A 12,764-nucleotide genomic window follows, 5' to 3' on the forward strand; every position below is an offset into this window, starting at 1 on the left:
CGCACACAGGGTTCAGTGCCTATCACGTTCGCAGGGATGATGCAACTCATCTGGAATGTGCGACAGAGCGACAGCGGTGCCGTGCTGTGAACGGCGCAGAATCCGCTCGGTGTGAACGGCATGTCTTCTCCGCTAATAGCACGTTCTGCGGGCCATGAGCCCGCTGACAGGAAGTGACAGAGCATTCGATCACATCGTTGCAGCGGTGGCGTCGGGAGGACAGCGCGGCGGATATGAGAGACATAGGCAGCTATCGTGCCCCATTTGACACTAACCCAACCCGCTGAAGGGTCAAACATGCCATTCAGAGTCTAGTATATAGGAACAGAGTCAGCTGGACGATTGTGGAAGAGGACGTGGATACCCGTCTAACTTGCACTTGTCGCGATACATCAGAAGTTAATTCTATCACGTGGCCGAAAGCTAGGAAGGAGATTTGCAGTGGTAAATCAATCGCTGGCTCGTACGGTCATTTCTCTTAGTCAAATACGAGTGGCATACTGCTGACGCAAATTTTGACTTTACGTATGTAAAGACATAAGTGGAGGGAAACGTAAGGGCAAGAATAGGCCGAAACATATGATACGGGTTGGTGCGGGCGACTCGGGGGACAGCCTCGGCCAGATCCAATCGTGACGGCAGCGATGTATTGGACTGGTCGAGAACACTGCGTTCCCTGACGCACGCTGCCAAAGCTAGCAACAAAGGGCATCAGGTATCGACACAATTATGAACGACCTGTAACACACGGTGATAGTTCTATGACAAATAGTGCGCGTACAAATGCCACTCCAGCTCCTTCTTTCTGCGTAAATACGCGCGGTTTTGTCACAGCAATCATTCAAGATAGAACATTCTTGTTCCAGAGTCTGCAGAGAAGGCAGGGACGTGCTCGAGTCCATGATCTGCCATTGTCCGAATGTATAACTTCCGTTTACGGCATCTGGCGCTGCAGGTCTGCATTCTCAGCTCGAAGTCTAGGAAGCTGGCTCTGATTATAGCGGGCTTGCGCGCGAAGGGGTCGTGGTTTATGATCAGCTACGGAAATGAAGCCTAAGTTGGACCACTTTACGCTTTTCAAGCCGCATCATGGGTGTTGCCGGCGTCAGATGTGCTCCGCCAAGTCGAAGGTCTTACAAAAATGTGAAGCGACGCGTCCGACATTGTAGCACGCTCGAGAAACTTACTTGCACATTATACGCAGCCATAGCTTTCGGAAGCACAAAGAGCACGGAACGTTGTAGTGGAGAAGCAGAGTTCGCATTACGTAATAAGTCCACGACGCGTTATTCTGAGGAGCACGTGACACGGAGTTGTGGAAGCGCCCGGCGCCCGCGCATTGCGCTGAACATCCGTTCTCCGTTACCTGACATACAATCCTTGGCTGTGTAATGTACAACACGCGCACATCTGGCACTCGATTTGGCGTACGATGATGTGTTGCACTCATCAGGAGTATGTTTCAGAGCCTGTACGCTCTGCGTCTGAGAACATGGTGTGCTCAATGATGTCCATGGTCTCGCCAAACTCGATGTGTGAGTATTCCCAAGGCGATCGTCGAGGGTTAAAGCATGAAGGTCGGCTGGGAGATGTGGGGGCGGAGAACATTTCCATAATATAGGACCGCGGGTCGCTCCGTTGGTAGACTGCCTCGCGCATGCTAAGCATGAGTCGACAGCCGAGCAGTGACGGTAGCGCGGCCGACCAGCTATTCCAATGGGAGTCGGTCTTGCTGAAAATATAACTCAAACAAGAACTTACGGGTTGAACAGGTTGATATATTCTGGTGCACGGGCCCAGACTACGGTGCTGAGCAAAAGCTCCACAAATATCCTGAATAGCGATGAGCTCTCAGACATCCGTAAGCACACTTCGACTCACACTGCGAAGTAGATAAGGCTACAAATATCTTCCGTTAGTACAAACAGTACGAATCTTTTGCGTAGTTCCATACCTTTCTCGGGCCATCCTGGTAATTAGCGGTACGCTTGGCTCATTTTCTCGATTACCCCACGCCTTATATGCTACCAGTGCAAACAGAATGGGCTCGTACACCAGTCCAGGTATCCAAAACAGCGAGGAAACCGATAGCAATCCCTGGTATGCACAGCCAGTGTTTGTTGAAAGGATGGGTAAGCCTAATGCGACGTTAGCCTTCAGGCAGCAGAGAGAATGCGACAATCTCCACTTTCTAAGTGGCTCATGGTGATAGCAATGAGAACCACCATTGCAACAACCTCTATAGTGCATGCTACTATCAGGAAGATCTTGATCTTCCGACTCCTTTCGTACAGAGCATATATCTGCATCCATCTGGCGATTAGTGCTGACTCTGAAATAAATCACCCATGTGAACCCACTCGTAACTGTAGGACTACTATGCATCCGGTCAGCGTTGCGCTGTCGTCATAAATAGCGACAAACTTTGGACCGCCAGGGTGGCTAGGGTGGTACTGTGATCCCTTGTCAGTGCGAAGGACACTCGTTAAAGTTATGATAAGACTAACACTATGCCGTCGCACATAAGGTATATTACACAGCTGCGTCTACCGGTCAGCATGCGTATGTCTTTGACCGCAGAAGAAGTACAGCTCACATCTGCAAGAATGCTTGAGCGTAAGTTATGCTTTGCAACGTCGAGATTAGGCTGACCTTCGAGGTACTGAGTCCAGTCGGGGTAATTGGGACTACACCAACCCGTCCGTCAGATCACAGGTCGATATCAAACGTTTCACGCACTGCAATCCCAGACATAGTAAGAAAATGCGAAAAATCTGTTCTGGAGAGATATTAGGTCATGAATTCGACGGAGAGGGTCAGACTTACAAAAAGGTACAGCCAGAACGCAGGACGCTTATTGTCTCGCATCCACACAAGGTAAATCTACAGGCATTAGCTCGAGTTAGAGTTCGCTCTACATGCTTGACACAGTAGCATGCCTCGCGATCCAGATTGATTACTGCCGACGTGAGCAGGACCCGCGCAACCAGGAAGATTCGAACTCACAGCAATCATAGAATAGCAACCCGATGGCAACCCCTCTGGATCGTTTTCCAATAGCAACTGCGCACGTAAGCTGTCCACGTCAGTCCGCACTGCGCAGAAGCCGAAACTCACGAGCTTCGATGTACGACAACGACAGCCCTGGAGACGCGATAGACTTGGACATCTTGCAACACGAAGGAGCGAACGGTATTGCTAGCACCGCTGACTTGGCTACATCACCGTTGAGCGATGCGTTGAGCGGACGTATCGGCCTCCGGCATATTATATATAACCTTGAAGATAGGAAGCGCCGGTAGGAGATGGCAGGGGTAGAGATCAGAGATCATGCCGCCCGAGAAATACATGTGCACAGGCAGGCAGGATTCTTGAAGTCGGGCCCTGCATTTCGGCGCGGCCAGGTACGAGGCGGCTGTACGCCGTCTGTCATGACCATTGGTCGTCCCGCCGAATACCAGCGGACTTCCTCCGCGATTTCAAGAGCCCGTGGCGCTCGCTGAATCCCACTGCGAGCCACTGTAGGCCTAGCGTCGTGCCGTGGCCGACCAGTTTGCGGTGGAATGTTCTATGGAACTGTTCTCTCGGCGTGGAGGACCAATGAGAAATGTGATCCAGGGATTAAGTCACGGACTGGCTGCATGGTGCAGCTCCGGTCATGCGGCTGTTACCTATGCGCGCCCACAAATAAGGCACCGTAACCTCCGGCACCGCATCGGAGCGCTATTGGAAAGTGAATGTGGTTGTCAGCATTGCGCGAGGCGCGCCCGCATGCAGACGTACCATGCGACGTCAGACAAGCGAACAGGTTGCCAGAATCTACAGAGCGAAATGTCAGTACTACTTACTTCGTTAACCTGCAGGACGGCGGCCACAACCAGCGTACATTCATGTAAGTTCGATAGTCTTCCTGACAATAATCAACATCGTGGCAAACAGCCTAGTACATTCCCCGTCATTTCTTGTGTCATGATATCTCGTTCATCTCGTTCTCTTCATCATTGCCTTGCCGCGCATACGTGATGTCGGGCGAGGCGTCAGTGAATGTCTCTATGATGTAGGTGTTTGTGGAACCGTTGTTGAAGACAGCTTCGCGCATGTTGAGCATAAGCCGACTCCCAAGTAGGGACGGCAGCGCCGCGGACCACCTGCCATGCCCCAGATCGGTTCTTATGAGCTTCCGCGTGCGGTAGCGCTGAGGACGAGTACTCACGGGTTCACGATGTTGATGTACTGCGGCGCGTGCGCCCAGATGATGGTGCTGACGAGCAGCTCGGCGAAGACGCTGTCAGGGGATGTCAGTTCAGCTGTCCCGGTTACGTTGCATGGTTACGTTCCACGCACGCGACAAAATACATCAAGCTGTCGCGGGCAATTCGTTTGACGAGCGGTAAGGTCGGTTGACGCCCGAAGGGGTCCCACGCCTTGTACGCAACCAGGACGAAGAGGATCGGCTCATAGACCAGGCCGGGGATCCAGAAGAGCGACGAGAGCGAGAGTAGACCCTGATATGCACAACCTGTCGCTGTGGACCTCAATGGAAGGCCTGTCATGTGTTCAACCGAAACAACTAGGTTAACTCCAACACGCCGAACGAACCTTCAAGATGGCCCATGGTGATGCCAACGAGGACGGCCATGGCAACGACTTCGAGGGAACATAACGTAACAAGTAGTATGAGGATTCTTCGATTTCGTTCGTATAAAGCATATATCTGGTATTTGTCGAAGAGTGAGTCTTATTCTCGGGATTGATGACCAGGCTTACCCGAAGCTGTAGGACAACTGCCCGGAGGTGAGACGAAACTAATAGCCAGGTGAAGCACACGGACCTTGCACAGCCAGTGTCGAAAGGGTAGTCCTGTGGGAGAATAAGCCTCAACGTGTGCCGAGAAGCTACATCGATATCGTACGTACACTATAGCGTCGCACATGAGATATATAACACAGCTGGTGCCAGCCTGAGTTTTCAAGTCAAGATAATGCGTGACAACCCTCGTACATCTAAATGCTCAGTTAAATTTGCATAGTCACTGTTGGCCTGGGGGGGGGGGGGGGAATACTCACATTTGAAGGCGTCCGTCCAGCGGGCGTAATTGGGACTAGACAAAGTATGAACGATGTTAACAAGCGTTACATCCGCGACAAGCGAGCACATACTAGTATCAAAAATGTAGTAGGCAAGAGCAAAGAACCGGTTCTGCCATGAATTGGCGGAGAGTCCCGGGGATGCGAAAACCGGGGTGCTCACAAAGATGTACAACCAGAATGCTGGTCGTTTTTTGTCGGCTGTCCAGACGAACTCAACCTATTGACCGATAAGCCTAGGACATTGAGACCACAAATCAAGAGCTCATTACCTCGCGATCTAGGCTGAGTACTATCTCTGAGGTCAGTGGAGTAACACGCGGAGGACAGCAACTACGTACAGTGGTCGTAAAATAACAAGCCTATCGCTGCGCTCCTCGACTGTTTGCCGATATTGACTATATTATGCGTGAGCTGCTTCCGGGTGCTACGACACAGATCTCCTCACGTGCGTTCACATATGAGAGAGGCAAGCCAGAGGTACTCATGATGTGGGAGGTCTAGGCAACGGAGATATGGGGCGTAGGTTACAATATACGAATACTCAGCACACTGCTCATCATGCATCATGACGGGCGGCCAATGGCTGGCGCAAGAGGAGAGCATGAGGTCGTAAATGCAATCACTCAAGCCTGTGGGAATGACAACCCGTAGTGGGCCACCTCTGGCGGCACAGCAAGTACGGTCCAATCACCATCTGCCACCAGAACACAAGACGCAAAATGCGCGGAGGTACCAGGCACGAGAGATTGTCAGGTGTGAACATGTGCACATTTCTGAGCGGATGAAAGCGGTAAAGCGCCACGAAGGCAATGCGGTTGTTCTGCTGGCTGCCCTACGAACAGTGTCAGTACGAGAGTAGAGATGGTGAAAAGCGAGACCACCACAGCACCCAAAGTTGTGCAGCTCGTTACGGAGTTTCAGAGGCGGCACCGTCCACGTGAGAGATCTGCTGAAAGAGTCACGATGGCTACAGAACCCAATTACCCGAGCCTCGACGTTAACCGCTCCAGGAAAGAGTGTCATCCTTTTGCAGGGCCCACACTGATCTACTATGTCTTGTTCCGATATTTTCTGTTGTCACCTCGAAGGAGATACAGTAACACGGCTAGGAGGAGACTGGGTTGAACGGTAAGACATGCATTCCGGTAAAGTCGTGAAGAGGGCGCTTACAAGCGACAAAGCTTAAAGAGTTACTTACTGTTTTACGAGAGGAAGATCCGAAAGAAATGAGAAGAGAGTTAGAATGATAAATGAGAGGAGCCCGCCAATCTTCGACTGGCAGTGGGCCAGCGGTGCCCAATGAGAGTGCGTCTTTGTCTCAATATTCGTACGGGCGCCGGGTAGAATATTGGAGGGCCCAGGCGCAGGTAATAGCACTTTGCCATGGTGTGATCGTCGTCGGGTAGCCAGGCGGCGTAGACGGATCCAACGAGAAAGAGTACGGCACATATCGCACTGTGCCATCGTGTGTGGGCATGGAAGTAGTGGCGGCGCATCTAGAGTCTCGTGGGCACAGCCCTTGCACGCCTCCATGGTGTGGGCAGCGACCGGACAGCCGCGAAAATAGTCCCTATAACCAGTTTCTTACACTTGCTTCATTAAGACAGAAGTTTTACTTGTTAGCCTTCACTAAGTGAATTATAACTGCTTTGAATATAGGCGTTTACCCGAGCTGACCGAGGGTAAACCTCGAATCCTTACCGCTGCTCACCAGCGCCTACCCGCCATGGGCGACTCTTTCTAGGGCTAGCTCCCTGTCCACAACACTTGTCTTCGAAACGTACTCGCATGTCTTTACGTTAATCTCAATCTGGAAACCTGACTATGAGCTATATACCTCCTCACGCACTCGATAATCTCAAGAAATACACCTACAAAGGTGTCGACAAGCAGGTATATAGTCCGGTATGATTGCACGGTGTACTGACGAGCTGGAAGGTCTTTGCTCTCGAATTATGTCTTGAACCCGTACTGGAACTGGCTGGTCACGCTCTGGCCGAAATGGGTTGCACCGAATGTCGTACGGGCTCTTTCTTCTTCGCGCCGTGTCACGTCCCTCATCCGCGGATACAGATCACCATGTCTGGACTCTGCATGGTCGTGTTGAATTTTCTAACACTGCTGTACTACGATCCCGCCTACCTGACGGAGAAGGAAGGTGCTGAGGGACCTCCGCAATGGATATACTTCACGTGGGTATCCGTCATATGCTTGTACGGCCCTTGCTGACGTCGTCTTGCAGATGGGCTGCAGGCTTGTTCATTTACCAGAGTTTTGACGCGATTGACGGGTGCGTTACATGACTAATTGGCACATGAAATCTGTTGATCTGCGTTTTCAGAAAGCAGGCACGGAGAACAGGAATGGCGGGTCCACTCGGCGAGATGTTTGATCACGGTGCGTGCGTTATTTCTGCTATTCTTACAGTGAGTCTAACCGCGATGCCAGGCTGTGATGCATTGAATACAACTGTGAGCTACGCGCCTACTGTACCCTGCACTACCCTGGCTGACCGAAAATTACCAGCTCGAGGCGATTCTCTGTTCCAGGGCGCTCAATCTCGGCAGGTCCTGGTGGACCGTCGCGTCGCAGATAGCAACTCTTGCAAACTTCTATCTTACCACCTGGGAGGAATACCATACAGGTCTGTTGTAACTCGCGTCCGTAGGCTTTCTTTCTGATGCGGGGTCCAGGGCAACTATACCTCGGTGTCTTCTCCGGCCCAGTTGAAGGTATCTTGCTGATTGTTGGGATCTTTATCATCACCGGCATTCATGGTAAGCTCTCTTAATGTATAGGTAATACGTGTATTGACTGTAAACAGGTCCGGCTTTCTGGGACACGCCTATCTTAGAGTTCTTCGGTCTTCAAAATGTTCCTACACTCGCAAAATACGCGCAAGGGCGGGGTCTCAACGAGGCTTTTATGGCATTTGGAGCAGTTGCGCTGGCTTTCAACATCGCGACGAGGTCCGTCCATTTCAGGTCACGCAGAACATACACTTATTGGCAACCAGCTACTTCAATGTCTTCAAGTCTCGCTTGAGCAACCACCAGAACCCGTTCCGCCCTCTGTTACACTTGCTACCCTTCCCGGTATTTGCAGCCATCCAGATCTTCTGGCTGCGATCACCGTCGTGGAGTCAATCAGCGATCATCAACTCTCCGCTCTTCGTACCTTTCTTGTGCGCTTGGGGCCTGCAATTCTCTCATCAAGTGGGACGGATGATCCTCGCGCACGTCACAAAGCAGCCCTTCCCATGGGGTGATGCGCTGTGGGTCTGGAACCTACTCGGTGCCATCGACGCTAACCTTCCGATTTTGTTGAACCGGTCCGTTCGTTACCTGCACCATGTGCATATCAGTTCTAACCCGCTTTCTAGCCCACCGATTATACAGCACAACATGCACAATATTGGTGTTGTCGTCTTTTTGACGCTCGGCGTCTCCTTCGTATCGTATGCGCGCTGGTGCACGCTTGTCATTGCAGAAATCACCAACTTCCTCGGTATCGCCTGCTTCACTGTCCGGAAGAAAGACCTGACTGGTCACTGGAGGCGTGCCGCGTCGGTAGACAAGATCATGGTCGGTAAGAAGCTCTGAGCTTGGTCCGAGCTTTTGAGTCCCCTCTTCCGGTCTGCATTCCTCTGCTCTCTTCACCACCCGTCCCCTTCAACATCGTTCATATTTTCCTCTTACTCTTTACGACCTTCACGCCTTGCCCACCTTGCCTGCAAACCCAAACCAAAAGTCTAGTCTGCTCGCGTTATCATACAAGATTTTGTGAACAAGGCATTCTAGAAACCGTTCCGTGTCCACGTACATTGTATCCTCGCTATGTAATTCACGCTGCTTTCTTGCTTTCGCCTCCTTCCCTCTCACCGACGCTCGTGTGACTTGCACAGCTCGCTATAGCAGCTGACCTATTCTGTTGGTTGGCTGCTCATACGGTGGGAATGATTCGCCCTCAACCTGTCTCTTTATACTCATATTAACTCCTCTAGACGATCCGTTGTTTGTCAACGATAGCTCTCTCCTGAGAAGCGCATGTCGCTATGCTGCTTGTGAGGTGCTCTATTCGGGATCTCTGCGCTCTACCGTATCTCTAGCCAGATTTTGGCAAGCCCCTTTCACAACAGCGGCGTCATAATTCGCAAGAGGTGAGCGGGCTGCCGTTCCGCAACCTTGCTGATATTGATATTGAATGCTAGCATGCAGGCACTCACTCCGAGTCCTGCCTTCGCTCGATGATGTCATCCCGTTTGCCATCAGTCGTTCAACTTCTGACTGGTTCGCTAAGATAACCGATCTGGCACCGAGCTGATACCGTGCGCTTCCGTCGCGGCATTCAGTGAACATCTTTCCCCGTACACTGCTCGTGTTCTCATGCGGGAGCTCCTCAAGCATTCATCGGCAAGTGTTATGCTTTCCAGAGTCGAATACTGACGTGAGCCTCAGCATAGGTTCAGGATGCGCTCTTGCTGACATACGCTCCGCTATTCGCCGATGGCCGACAGCACATAGCCATGGTTCTGGTGACAGACATCATATCGATGCTCGTCTAAATGTAAAGCTAGATTTGCACAATCAAGTGCAGAGGTTTTTTCCGCCGATGGGCAAGAGCTGACAGACTGTGTAGTTCCCAGCAGTGAAGCTTATTGGACAGAGCCATTGTGCCTCACATTAGTTCCGGTCTTCTATCGAGTCGGGCGAAGACCCGGTTCCGCTAGAGCCGAAATTCGGCGAGGTATATATATATGAAGGCTTCAGTCTGTTTGATGACATGTTGCTTGATTGGGTATGATTTTCGGGAAAATGAACGACTTCGTCACCAGGAAGACGATGTCATAGCGGACTCGTGGAACATCCTCGTATCTCTACCCATCGACACGGTTCGCGTCAGCGAAAGAGCGGCTTATAATAGGTCTAGTGCTCCACTTTTTCTTGCTTCTTGCTCGACCGACACACACTTTTTCCCACTGGTAGCTCGGGGACCAATAGCCTGCCCAGACATGACTTCGTCGAGGCGAACCACGCACGCTTCGTCGAGGCGATGCTCTCTTCTGTGGGAAATGAAACACGTTCTTACAGCTTGGGAGTAGCATGACAAAATAGCCCTGCTGTTTAAAACGACCCAGCATGCTCTATGCAGCTTCGTGGCTCGGAACGACTATCTCCTGACCCTGCAAGAAGCCCAAGATGATCACTCAGCTCCTAGGCACCGTTACTCTCGCTCTACTATCAGCGGCCTCGCCTCTGGTGGTCCGTAACAGCCCTATCACCCTCCCGCTCACCCGTCGCTTTAACGCCACCGGCGCGAAGACCATTCTCGAGAGGGACCAGGCATGAGCCAAGGGCCTTAGGGCCGGCACGTCGACGAAAATCTCTTCGTCCACCAATGCGAACCAGGCTGCTGCTTCTACCTTCCCGTTGGATGCCACCAACCAAGCGACTTTCTATACCGCTGAGGTACGTCAGCTTGTATGTATTTCCGTTAGCGACTGATCGAACGCGCGTTGTATATTTAGGTCCTGGTGGGCAGTTCTGCCAAGATGTGTTAGTGACGGACGACCTACGTATGAGACTATGCTCACATACTCTGATCGTAGTCAACTTAATTATCGATACCGGAAGCTCCAACACCTGGGCTGGCGCTGATCCCTTAGGAAATCCTTTCGTCGATTCGAGCACAACGAAAGAGACGGGCGAGCTGCTAGTGAGTCTCCAGTGCATGGTAACAGTGCAATCTCAGTTTATCTTTCTTTCAGGAAGTCACCTATGGATCCGGCTTTGTCGTTGGTGAGATTCGCATGCCAGAAGTTGTCACCTTTGTCTGACGCTTTGTCAGGCCGTCTGGTTGAGGACCAGGTTGCTCTGGGGAACCTCACCATCTCGAACCAGGGAATCGGCGCAGCTCTTTTGTCTGAAGGTTTCGATGGCGTCGACGGCATCCTCGGGTAAGCCGACAACTGTGCGGCGCATTCGAGTATAGTGGTCCTAACTATTATACAGAATTGGCCCCACAGATCTGACGCAGGGTGTGATACCTATCTCGTATTCTGCTCACCACGCACTAATTTCAAATCAGACACGACCACTGGTCTCGGCACGGTCCCCACCGTTACCGACAACGCATTTTCGCAGGGACTCATCACCTCCAAGGAAGTCGGCATCTCTTTTACGCCGAGCAACCAGACCACTGCCACGAATGGGGAGCTCACTTTCGGGGGCATCGACTCTAGCAAGTTTGTCGGCGAGATCACCTTCGTGTAAGTTCTCTGTCCTTATCGAAACTTGTTTCCTGGCTAATCAGTGCCGGGACAGCCCGATCACGACCACGTCTCCATCTAGCGAGTTCGTTGGAATCGACCAGAGCATTACCTACGGCACTGCCAACATGCCCGTTCTGGAACAGACTGCCGGTATCGCCGACACGGGCACCACTCTCATCATGATCGCGTCCGGTAAATGTCTGAAAAATGTCCGTGGACGAAGCCTGACTCAGCGTCCGTAGATGCATTTGCGACGTACGAGGGGCTCACTGGTGGTGTGATGGACGAGACAACTGGCCTGCTGATGATCACTCCCACGCAGTTTGCCAACCTTCAGAGTTTGTTCTTCAACATTGGCGGCGTACGTACACCCATCACATAGAAGTGCAGCTGCTTATGCGCTGACGAACATATCTAGACTGCCTTCGAGCTCACGCCTAATGCTCAGATCTTCCCCCGCGCCGTGAGCCATTCTTTGCGCTGTTCCGAGTGTAGTGAGACTAACGTGTGTGATGATAGCTGAACACTGCGATTGGCGGTTCTGCCGACGACATCTTCTTGATCGTCGGTAACCTTGGTACCGAGTCTGGCTCGGGCATGGACTTCATCAACGGCTTTGCCTTTCTCGAGCGGTTCTTTTTCGTTTGGGACTCAAGCACTCCGCGTGCCGGCTTTGCGCAGACTCCGTTCACGTTCACTGAGACGAACTAGGCGGGGTAATTTGTGGTATCAGCTTCAGGCTGGAGCTCAAATCTTGCCATGTACGGTACCCTAACTTGGAATATTATAAGAGACACCATGACTCGCTGTCTAAATGAACTCGCACTGGATGGCAAGCGCAATTTTTCCCTAATAAGATTGGTCGAAAACTAGTTGAAGAAGGCTCTGTGTTTCTTTTTCCACCAGTTCCACCGTGTTTTAGACGCTTTTGGCCAGTTGAGCACTTTTTTTATTTGCTCAATTTGCCTTGGCGTACAACCGGGGAAAAATTGAACCTTATTCAACCACTTTTGCTCAGGTTTTCTCAGTGACAAACCGCGCTTACCGCCCTGTGTCGCGAGTCAGCTCATGTCTGACCCGCATTAGCACCGCTTCCGAATAACCTATGCGCACAACGCTCGAATGTGACCAGGACGCAGCTCTCGCATATACATATCTAATATTCACAAGGCCCGGACCTAAAGCTGACAGTATTATACCGATCTGACATACGTCATACACCGCAAGACATTGAGAACGGGCCAAAGTATGGGAAGAACACATCATCGCAAACGCCGGTGTCGACCGGCCAACTTTTCAATTTTGCTACCTCTGTCCGCAGACTTCGACTTTGCCGGCACTACCACACCATTGTTGCTCCCGGAGGTGCTGCAGATCGCGTTCGTAGGTGGATTAGTAACGAC

The 12,764-nt window shown here is 51.6% G+C and overlaps 5 protein-coding genes across 5 annotated transcripts; 2 read left to right on the plus strand and 3 right to left on the minus strand.

The window, feature by feature from the left end:
* Window positions 1-1,315: 1,315 nt before the first annotated feature.
* PHACADRAFT_205001 (uncharacterized protein) lies at window positions 1,316-2,314 on the minus strand. Its single transcript, XM_007391202.1, has 5 exons — window positions 2,189-2,314; window positions 1,955-2,138; window positions 1,882-1,899; window positions 1,762-1,833; window positions 1,316-1,708 (listed from the first exon to the last, which is right to left on the minus strand). The coding sequence occupies exons 1-5, from the start codon at window positions 2,307-2,309 to the stop codon at window positions 1,450-1,452; spliced, it is 654 nt and encodes a 217-aa protein (XP_007391264.1). The 5' UTR covers window positions 2,310-2,314; the 3' UTR covers window positions 1,316-1,449.
* Window positions 2,315-3,786: 1,472 nt separating this feature from the next.
* Window positions 3,787-5,575, minus strand: PHACADRAFT_205002 (uncharacterized protein; the record flags this gene model as incomplete). Its single annotated transcript, XM_007391203.1, has 12 exons — window positions 3,787-4,148; window positions 4,214-4,285; window positions 4,345-4,546; window positions 4,600-4,714; window positions 4,768-4,784; window positions 4,832-4,860; window positions 4,917-4,960; window positions 5,067-5,101; window positions 5,160-5,307; window positions 5,360-5,379; window positions 5,429-5,485; window positions 5,536-5,575. The coding sequence occupies 12 exons, from the start codon at window positions 5,573-5,575 to the stop codon at window positions 3,968-3,970; spliced, it is 960 nt and encodes a 319-aa protein (XP_007391265.1). The 3' UTR covers window positions 3,787-3,967.
* Window positions 5,576-6,254: 679 nt separating this feature from the next.
* On the minus strand, window positions 6,255-6,607 carry PHACADRAFT_248774 (uncharacterized protein). The gene has a single exon (XM_007391204.1). It carries the CDS (start codon window positions 6,584-6,586, stop codon window positions 6,329-6,331), a length of 258 nt encoding a protein of 85 aa, XP_007391266.1. The 5' UTR covers window positions 6,587-6,607; the 3' UTR covers window positions 6,255-6,328.
* Window positions 6,608-6,621: 14 nt separating this feature from the next.
* PHACADRAFT_169287 (uncharacterized protein) lies at window positions 6,622-9,042 on the plus strand (the record flags this gene model as incomplete). The annotated part of the gene is made up of 11 exons (XM_007391205.1): window positions 6,622-6,626; window positions 6,920-6,983; window positions 7,029-7,282; window positions 7,333-7,380; window positions 7,432-7,487; window positions 7,539-7,561; window positions 7,617-7,734; window positions 7,784-7,867; window positions 7,915-8,059; window positions 8,107-8,421; window positions 8,473-9,042. The coding sequence occupies 11 exons, from the start codon at window positions 6,622-6,624 to the stop codon at window positions 8,690-8,692; spliced, it is 1,332 nt and encodes a 443-aa protein (XP_007391267.1). The 3' UTR covers window positions 8,693-9,042.
* A 1,451-nt stretch (window positions 9,043-10,493) lies between these two features.
* Window positions 10,494-12,138, plus strand: PHACADRAFT_248776 (uncharacterized protein). Its single transcript, XM_007391206.1, has 10 exons — window positions 10,494-10,558; window positions 10,618-10,645; window positions 10,699-10,805; window positions 10,858-11,046; window positions 11,102-11,127; window positions 11,178-11,358; window positions 11,414-11,553; window positions 11,604-11,722; window positions 11,780-11,824; window positions 11,881-12,138. Exons 4-10 carry the CDS (start codon window positions 10,868-10,870, stop codon window positions 12,070-12,072), a joined length of 882 nt encoding a protein of 293 aa, XP_007391268.1. The 5' UTR covers window positions 10,494-10,558; window positions 10,618-10,645; window positions 10,699-10,805; window positions 10,858-10,867; the 3' UTR covers window positions 12,073-12,138.
* The last annotated feature ends 626 nt before the right edge of the window (window positions 12,139-12,764 follow it).

The sequence above is a fragment of the Phanerochaete carnosa genome (assembly GCF_000300595.1).
Source record: "Phanerochaete carnosa HHB-10118-sp unplaced genomic scaffold PHACAscaffold_1, whole genome shotgun sequence".
Lineage (NCBI taxonomy): Eukaryota > Fungi > Basidiomycota > Agaricomycetes > Polyporales > Phanerochaetaceae > Phanerochaete > Phanerochaete carnosa.

Excerpts from the sequence above, each read along its gene's own strand:
- PHACADRAFT_205001 (XM_007391202.1), bottom strand. The coding sequence starts at position 2,309 with ATGCAGATATATGCTCTGTACGAAAGGAGTCGGAAGATCAAGATCTTC. Across the intron at positions 2,139-2,188 it reads CACCATGAGCCACTTAGAAA|GCTTACCCATCCTTTCAACA; the intron begins GTGGAGATTGTC and ends ACGTCGCATTAG. Across the intron at positions 1,709-1,761 it reads TATATCAACCTGTTCAACCC|CTGGTCGGCCGCGCTACCGT; the intron begins GTAAGTTCTTGT and ends CCATTGGAATAG.
- PHACADRAFT_248776 (XM_007391206.1), top strand. The coding sequence starts at position 10,868 with ATGGATCCGGCTTTGTCGTTGGTGAGATTCGCATGCCAGAAGTTGTCA. Across the intron at positions 11,047-11,101 it reads GGCGTCGACGGCATCCTCGG|AATTGGCCCCACAGATCTGA; the intron begins GTAAGCCGACAA and ends ACTATTATACAG. Across the intron at positions 11,723-11,779 it reads TGTTCTTCAACATTGGCGGC|ACTGCCTTCGAGCTCACGCC; the intron begins GTACGTACACCC and ends GAACATATCTAG.
- PHACADRAFT_248774 (XM_007391204.1), bottom strand. The coding sequence starts at position 6,586 with ATGCGCCGCCACTACTTCCATGCCCACACACGATGGCACAGTGCGATA.